This window comes from Loxodonta africana, chromosome 9 (genome assembly GCF_030014295.1).
Source record: "Loxodonta africana isolate mLoxAfr1 chromosome 9, mLoxAfr1.hap2, whole genome shotgun sequence".
NCBI lineage: Eukaryota > Metazoa > Chordata > Mammalia > Proboscidea > Elephantidae > Loxodonta > Loxodonta africana.
The window spans coordinates 47,649,530-47,658,136 of record NC_087350.1 but is presented as its reverse complement, the minus strand read 5'-3'; the positions used below and the strand labels follow the sequence as shown (position 1 = coordinate 47,658,136).

The 8,607-nt window shown below is 51.4% G+C and overlaps 1 protein-coding gene across 3 annotated transcripts in view; it reads right to left on the bottom strand.

Annotated features, from left to right (window-relative positions):
- Positions 1 to 769: 769 nt before the first annotated feature.
- Positions 770 to 8,607, bottom strand: part of SH2D3C (SH2 domain containing 3C) — a 34,575-nt gene continuing 26,737 nt past the window's right edge. Inside the window, exons 5-10 of one of the 3 annotated variants that reach the window (XM_064291395.1) lie at positions 7,196 to 7,731; positions 6,187 to 6,302; positions 5,481 to 5,652; positions 4,557 to 4,668; positions 3,401 to 3,607; positions 770 to 2,216 (exon numbers count right to left, since the gene is read on the bottom strand). In XM_064291395.1, coding sequence (XP_064147465.1) covers positions 2,041 to 2,216; positions 3,401 to 3,607; positions 4,557 to 4,668; positions 5,481 to 5,652; positions 6,187 to 6,302; positions 7,196 to 7,731 — 1,319 coding nt within the window. In that variant the 3' untranslated portion in view covers positions 770 to 2,040. Of the gene's footprint in view, positions 2,217 to 3,400; positions 3,677 to 4,556; positions 4,669 to 5,480; positions 5,653 to 6,186; positions 6,303 to 7,195; positions 7,732 to 8,607 lie in introns of those variants that run through there. The other 2 variants (XM_003407713.4, XM_064291394.1) reach the window with 2 other exon arrangements.

The window sequence follows — 8,607 nt, the reverse complement described above, 5'->3', positions numbered from 1 at the left end:
GACACATGGCGACTCCATGTGCACGGAGTTAGAACTGCACGCCAAGGGTCTTCGAAGCTGAGACCTTTCGGAACCAGATTGCCAGGCCTCACTTCGGAGGTGCCTCTGAGTTGGTTCAACCACCAACCTTTCTGCTAGCAGTCCAGTCCTCCAGCACTTAACCCTTTGCGTCATCCAGGGACTCCACCGTTAGTGTTAGATGCCTTATATACCGCATAATACAGTAGTACCTGCCATGTGGAAACCCTGGTGGCGTAGTGGTTAAGTGCTACGGCTGCTAACCAAAGGGTCGGCAGTTTGAATCTGCCAGGCGCTCCTTGGAAACTCTAGGGGGCAGTTCTACTCTGTCCTGTAGGGTCGCTATGAGTCGGAATCAACTTGACGGCACTGGGTTACCTGTCATGCAGAGAAATGGTGCTATTTCAGTGAGCTACAAGCACATAAAGGGTTTTGGCTCAGAAGGCAATCAATAAATAATCATTGCCAGTCCATTATGTATGAAAATCGCTGTCTCTTACCTAGCAGCAACTATGTGGTAAGTGCTTTAAAATCAACCCCAGGAAGTGCCAAAACCAAGCCCACTGTGGTGGAGTAAACTCCAGTTCATAGCGACCCTGTAGGACAGAGTAAAACTGCCCCATAGGGTTTCCAAAGCTGTAAATCTTTGGAAACAGGCTGCCAGATCTTTCTCCTCACCCACTCACCCCCCACGCACCCCACCCCCCACCCACCCCGAGCTGCTGGTGGGTTCCAGCTGCTGACATTTTGGTTGGCAGCTGAGTGCTTTACTGCACCAGAGCTCCTCAAACTAAGACATAGGGTCTGTTATTCTCCCCATTTTACTGAGGAAATTGGGGACCCAGAGAGGTTAAATGGCTTATCCAAGGTCACTCAGCTAATAAACAAGGGAATTGAACCCAAGTCTGGCTGCTGTCAAAGATCTAATACACTAAGTTATATGTTATCTAGCCTATCTTGGTCAAAGGATTCAGAAACAAAGGACCCTAGACATTTTAAGTTCAGTGAACAGGCTCCCAGGCCTGTTACCTACTTCCCTACTCACTGGAGTGAGGAAACCAAGACGACTGCCTTCACGGCCCCCCTCCTCACCCCACCCCATCCCTATACACACACAGACTTTTGGGGTCACATTTCAAAGCCTGGAAAGGCATTAATAGCTTGCACTCTTAAGAGAGAAAAGGAAAGAACTCTAGTGTTCTCCTTTCCACTACTGTGGCCTGGGAAAAGTCCCTTCTCCCTCCAGTCCTCGGTTTCAAAGAACCTTTCCACCCCAAACAGCTCAGATCCTTGGTTGTGGGTTTGTGGAAACCATTGCTGTGGCTTCCCAAGGCCGGGAATGGGGTAGGAACGTGGGTCAGGCCAACATCTCTCCCACTGGTCAGGAATTAGCTGTTTATCTCCCCGACTGGTCTGTGAGCTCCTGGAGAGCAGGGACTGGGTTTTAGTATTTGCTGTAACCCTTGCTCCTGGCATAATCTGGAATATCCCAGGTACTAAATAAATACTTCATGAATGAATGTTTCCACTTTTCATGTAAGAAAAGGTACTTCCTTCCACCCCAGGGCCCCCTGAGAGACAGAAAAAAGAGTCATAAAAGTTTATTATATGAAAGAAAAACATGGTTTCTGTACATCTATTTACAGAACAGATAGTTATTTACAGCAAGATGGAGGCCTTGGTGGTGGTGGTGGGATGAGGAGCAGATGCCTGGAGAGGTGTGAGGAGGCGTGAGGAGCCTCCCATGGCTCAATGACAGGGAACCTCGGCAGGAAGGGGAGAAGCAGAGCTGGTGGGAGGAACAGGAGTTCCGGTTCTTCCTGAAGGGAGACTTGGTGAGCTTGTAGCAGGTGGGACAGAGCCCAGCCTCCATGCAGGGCCCTGGAGGAGCAAGGGAGATCCTGGAGTTGAACCCAGAACATTCTTGGGCTGATCACAGTGTCCCTGGGGTGCTGTGAAAGGCGGTGCCCCTCTCTGCCCCTGATGCTGCCCGCAGCTGCAGAGGAGGAAGGTCCCTGGAGGTCACAGCTCGCTGGAGCGGACAGCAGGCTCCAGTTTGTGGGACAGGGCAGTGAGGACCTTGTCGAACTTCTCATAGCGTCGGGCCTGGCTGCTGCTGGCACCCTGGCTGCCCCAGAGGAGGCGCATCTGGAACTCGGTACTGAACACCTCCAGGAGCTCCGGCCTGGCTTGGAACCCTGCAGGGCGAGGGCACAGAGGTCAGGGCACCACCGCCATCCTGCCCTGAGCCACTGTACCCTCAGGGCTCCACTCCTGGGGACCTCCCCCCAGCTCCATCAGGAGTTCCCAGAAGGTTTGTTGAATGAACATAACTGTATAGTTTAGCTTCTACTCTCTGACCTAAAAGAGAAGCCCTGGTGGTACAGTGGTTAAGCACTCAGCTGCTAACCACAAGACTGGAGCTTCAAATCCACCAGCCACTCCTCAGGAGAAAAGACCTGGTGATCTGTTGCCGTACAGACTACAGCCTAGGAAACGCTATGGGGCAGCTCTACTCTGTCTTATAGTTGAAATTGACTCAAGGGCAAAGGGTTTGTTTTGGTTATGGTTTTCTCTGACCTACTATTCAGAACAGAATTTAAAAGTGACTAGAAAATTTAAATATTAATAATGTTTCTGAGATCTTGGGTGATTTTTCTTTTTTTTTTTTTGTATGTTCCTATGAATTGTGATTTTTTTCCTAAAAAACACATATGAATGGTGTAATTAAATGTAAAAAAAAAATTTTTTCTGAAAAGAAAAAGGCAGGAAAATGTACACCAGATGACTTCTAGATAATTATATTGTGTTTTTTTTTTTTTTATCTTGTGTTTGCTCAGCTATAATTTCCAATTTGCCTACAGTGAATTTTATGACTTAAGTATTGCTTAGGACAGTAAAAGATTATATGAAGCCATTTTGTCTCTCTCTGGTCCTTCCATGAAGGGAGTTTTACCTTTTGACTAGACTGTGAGCTCCCTGAAGGCACGGTAGGGTCTGTCTCAGCACCAGGATCTCAGGCCAAATTGCTTTGCAGACAACCTTGTAAAGTAGGCCTGCTAAAATGCCCACTTCACAGATGAGGAAACTGAGGCTCAGAGAAACTAAGACACAGCAAAAGTGCCCTTTGATTGATCTCTGTGTCCTACGCTAGCAGGGTACCTGCCATCAATAAATGCTTGTTGAACTAATGAGTGAATGAAGAGAAAGGATGAGAAAACAGTGACAGGAGACAGGGCAGGAAAGAGAGGGATGGGGAGAAATGTGTGGATATTTGGAGAAAAGGGGAGCAGCAAGTCAGGTGGAGGGAGGCCCAAGTCACAAGGTCAGTGACTGTCTTCCTCCCTCTTCCTGCACCTGCCCCATGCAACCTGTCACTCACCCTGCAGCTTGACCTCGGCGTTGGTATGGTACAGGCCGCCGTGGTGCGCCACGGTGCGGGCAGCCTCCAGGTGGGCCAGCACCACCTCCACACCGTGCTCCGTGCTGCCCCAGGGCTCAGGACCCTCAGCTGGGGCCGAGTCACACTCCAGCAGTGTGATGAGCGGCAGCACATGAGGAAACGTGGTATTGCTCAGGGGTGGGCCTTCTGCAGGGAGGGAGACAGCAGGCACTCAGAGACCCTCGAGGGCCCAAATGTTCGCTGCAGTCCTAGAAACTGAGGTGCAGGAGGGAAAGGAGCCCACCTGAGGTCCTAGAGAGGGCCTCCAGCACTCCTGACTCCTGGGACAAACCCTTCCCTACAGATTTCCCCATGGAAGCAGCAGTCAAGAAATCAAATGGCGTATTGCATTGGCAAATCTACTGCAAAAGTCCTCTTTAAAGTGTTAAAAAACAAGATGTCACTTTGAGGATGAAGGTGCGCCTGACCCAAGCCACGGTATTTTCCATAGCCTCATATGCACGTGAAAGCTGGACAATGTATAAGGAAGACGGAAGAATCGATGCCTTTGAATTATGATTTTGTTGAATATTGAATACGCCATGGATTGCCAGAAGAACAAACAAATCTCTTAGAAGTGTAGCTAGAATGCTCCTTAGAAGCAAGGGTGGCGGGACTTCATCTCGTGTACTTTGTTTGGACATTTTACCTGGAGGAACCAGTCCCTGGAGGACATCATGCTTGGTAAAGTAGAGGGTCAGCGAAAAAGAGGAAGACCCTCAATGAGATGGCTGACAGTGGCTGCAACAATGGGCTCAAGCCTAACAGTGATTGTGAGGATGGCACAGGACCAGGCGTGTTTCATACTCTTGTACACTGGGTTGCTATGAGTCAGAACCGACTTGACGGCACCTAACAGCAACAACAACAGATTCCCCCAGCTGAACCCATAGCCCCAGCCACTGACTGCAGCCTTGGCCCAGCCCTGACTCAGCTTACACATTTGCCAGATACAGGAAGTGGGCTAAGGGAGAACAGCTTGCACAGGGCTCAGTCAAGCCCTCATCATCTACACTGGGAGCATATTTGCTGGCCCGAGAGGGCTGAAACCTGTGGGATGGCTGTCCAAGGTCACACAGCAAGGTTGGGGAAGTACCTTTGCCCTCATTGAGGCTCTTGAGAAATGGCTTGAGCTTCTTCTCATACAGGATGGCGCCCTCTGTGTGTCGCTGCCGCAGGGTCACCCATGTCTGCTCCAGCCGGGCAATCTGGAGAGACCAGACTGTGAGCAACCAGCCAGGAAGGGGGCCAACAGGGGCCACTGGCCACAGGCAACTCCACTGAGTGGAAAGCCGGCATACGAATCATAATAATTCTTGTCGCCATTCACGCACCAACCAGAGTGCTGACTGCTTTTCATATGTACCTCATGAAGCCCTCACAACAACCCATTTTACAGATTAGGAAACTAAGGCTCACAGGACTGGCTTGACTTGCTCCAAGTCTTTTGGACAATAAGTAGTAGAGCTGGGAGCTGCAGCCAGGACACTGTCTCTGGGATCCTGTTATTTGTTAGGCATAGGAAAGTCAGTATGGTGTGGATAAGGCTGAAGCTCAAGTAAAACACTCGCTCAAATTCTCTTTCAGCTTCTTACAGTGTGGCCTTAGGCAAGTTACCGGTCTGCCTCAATTTCTCCGTGTATAAAACGGGGACAATAAAAACACCTACCTCATAAAGTGTTTGGAGGGATCAGTGCTTGTAAGGCGCTTAGTGTAGCAGCTAGTACATGACAAATGCTCACTAAAGACAGCCGTTTTATTTTTACGCTTTAAACTCATAGTGCTCCACACTCATTTGACGGATGGGAGAACTGACGGCCAGAGAACGGAAAGGACTTGGTCACCCTCTCAGGGCAGGTCAGCAGTTGAGCTCGGGTTGCCCAGTTGCCCTTTCACCCATGCTCCCCAGAAAATCACAAAGTTCTTCCTAATTCGATACACAGCCACCGCAAAGGAACGTATCTCAGGGCTGTTCAAGACAGTCTGCCGGATGCCCTGCTCTACGTGGGCCCTTCAGTACCTGAGCCATCTCCAGGGCGCCCATGACAGCGGCGAAGCTGAACATGTTGCCCATGGTCCCCCGCAGCTCGGCCGCCAGCTGGATGGTCTTGTGCAGCAGAGCCGCCCGCTCCTCGGCGGAGCCTGTGCAGCCCAGGATGTCCACGGCCAGCATGATGGACATGGTGTGGAACCTGTCAGAGCGCCGAGTCAGAGGGGGCGGGGCCGAGGGGTGTCTGCCCCTGCTTGTTGTTGGGCGGAGCAGAGCCAGAAGTCAAGGGGGTGTGAGCAGTCAGGGAGATTTGGGGGCGTGGCCAGAGGATGGCTTAGCGGTTTACGATCGGTCTGTACGAGTCAGGGGCGGGGCCAGGGTACCGCGCGCGTCAGACTGAGGGGCTCGTGATCGTTCGTGGAATTCAGCAGGCAGAACTGTTTAAGAATGAGCGACGAGAACACAGAACTGAGGGGCGGGGAGATGGCTGATGGGCTGTGATTGGTCAAGGGGACGCAAAAGACGAATACGGAGATAAATAACTCAAGCTTTGAGAAACCAGGGTCGCTACTGTTTAATATTGAGAAGCTGTGATTGGTCACTGGGATTAGGGGGCGTGGCCAGCGCCCTGGTGGAGCCCGGCTGAGAAACTTGATTGGCCAACCAGGCACAAAAGGGGAGTGAGGTAGCCTGCGTGGGTTCCCTGCGGTTCCCCACGTGCTGGTGCTTGCCTTACCTTTCCAGCAGGTCTAATCGTAGCTGCCGGCCATGGGGGAGAGTGAGCAACTCCATGCCCCAGCGGACTCCCATTAGGGTCTGCATCTCCTTGGTAACGCCTAGTATCCTAGCAACCTGCAAGGACGCCCAGAGGGTTGATTAATTTCCTGTCAGGGATGGCCCAAGCTATCTGGGAGTCAAAGAGCTTTATCTTGGAGGACAACCTGGAAGGCCCGGTTTGAATCCCAGCTCTGCTGCTAACGCTCTGAGCAAGAATTCTGCCTCTCTTGAGTAAGCCACAGTTTCCCCATCTGTAAAATGGGGGATAAATGGGAAAATGCCCAGAGGTAATTGGCATGTTAGTTACTCAGTTAAGGTTAAGGACCAAGGCATCCTTATTCCAGAGGGCAAACATGAGGCCCAGGGAGAGAAAGGGCTCACGAAGCAACATGTCTACCCTGTGTCTTTTCTTGTTTCCCAGGCTCTGAGGACAGTGGGACCAGGAAATCAGTACCCCCAAGCTTCAGAGGAAGAAACTGAGGCACAGAGCGAGTTGGAATCCTTAGATGACCAAAGACTCACAAAAAGGCACAGGCTTTGACAATGTATGGGCCAAAAAAAAAAAGGTAATGGTTTTTTCCTTATTTTTCCACTAGGGGGCGTGAAATGGGCAGTCAGCCCTTTCATATTCCCCGGACCAGCCAGCCGAATTTCTTTCAGCAGCTTCATTATGGGAAGTCCCAGTTAGTGCTCCAAGTGTCCCAGGGAGCTAGACACCAAGACTGCCCAGTTCCTGTGCTAAACTGACACCTGGAGGGAACATCTTGTTATTTGCTTTTTTAAAGGAGAAAATGGAGGCCAAAAGAGGCCAAGTGACCAGCCTAGAGTCACATAGCAGGTGAAGGACAGCCATGAAGCTAGAATCCAGGCGCTGTCTCTATACTTGGGGAATGTGGAGGCCAGCCCCTCATCGCTCTGACCCCTGTCCCAAGATCAGAGGACAGGTACTGCACGCATCCAGCACCTACCAGGCAGTCAACCTTGGTGACGTGCTGGGCCAGCGTCCGGGCGTCCACCTCTGCCAGCAGCTCTTTAACTTTGCGCAGGAGGCCCACCTCTAGTGGCCGGTTGTCCTTGGGGATCAGAAGTGACTGGAAGGTGGCTGGGTTGAAGGAAGAGGTGGCTTCCACAACGGGGACTGTGAAGGCCCTGCCCCAGTCCCCGTCGGGAGCTCCATTTTCTGACAGTTCCTTTAGCTTTTCCCCACAGCTCCTAGCCTGCCGGCTGGAGGCCTCAGCTGCTGCCCACTCACGGCTGCCACGCATGGGAGGCTGGAGCTGGCAGTAATGGCCAGAGTCCGGGTCGCTGTAGCTGCTGAGTGACGGGGATGGAGAGGCCTTGCAGAGGCTATGGGAGGGGCTGGCATGAGGGCCCTTGTCCAACTCCCCAAGAGGCTTTGGGGCACTTCCGGGGCACAGCTGAGGCTCGCTGGAGCGGCGGGTGACAGGAGAGGCAGGCAGCGCTGTGGCAGAGGGGGCCGCAGGGGCTGCATGGACACGGGTCACTGCAGAGAGAGAGGAGGAGAAGACTGGTTACAGGGGCTCCCTGCCAGTGAGCTCACCACCCTTTCCCCAAAGGGCAGGCTTCACCCTACAGGGGAATGCCCCTGACACCCACACAGGGCAGAGGCTGGGCCTAGAAGACTCTGGCAAACTGACCAGCCCTTGGTGATACTCTGAAATAACGAGACCCCCAGAGTTAGCATACCAGAGGCCTAAGATTGCCGAAGCCCTTGAGGAACCACTGAATGGCCTAAAGGAATTTCCAGTGATTCAGAGAAACTAAGCACTTGCTGGAGATCATTGTGCCACATGGAATTATTTTTCAAAGAATTAGTAGTAATGATTTATTGAATACGCATTGTGTGCCAGGGGCTTGTTACATGCTGGAGATATACTGGTCAATAGCGGTAAAACCATCATCAAAAATCAGAGGTGCCATTTATTGAGCTCTTGCTGTCTTCTCTGCACATTAGTCCATTTAATCCTTTTAACATGTCTGTGAAGTAAATGGAAACCCTGGTGGTGCAGTAGCTAAGAGCTACAGCTGCTAACCAACAGGTTGGCAGTTCAAATCTACCAGGTGCTCCTTGGAAACCCTATGGGGCAGTTCTGCTCTCTCCTGTAGGGTCGCTATGAGTCAGAATCGACTCGACGGCAATGGATTTGGTGAAGTAAGTACTTTTATGATCCTCACCGTACAGATCAGAAAACTGAGGCTCAGAGAGGTGAACTGACCTGCCCAAAGTCACACAGCCAGCAAGTGGTGGAGCTGGGATTTAAAACCAGGTGTTAAGTCCTGACTCCTGAGTTATTTTATTATCCCACAATTACTTAGAAATTATAATTTCAGGCAAGTGCGTATAGTCAGGGGTGTTGTT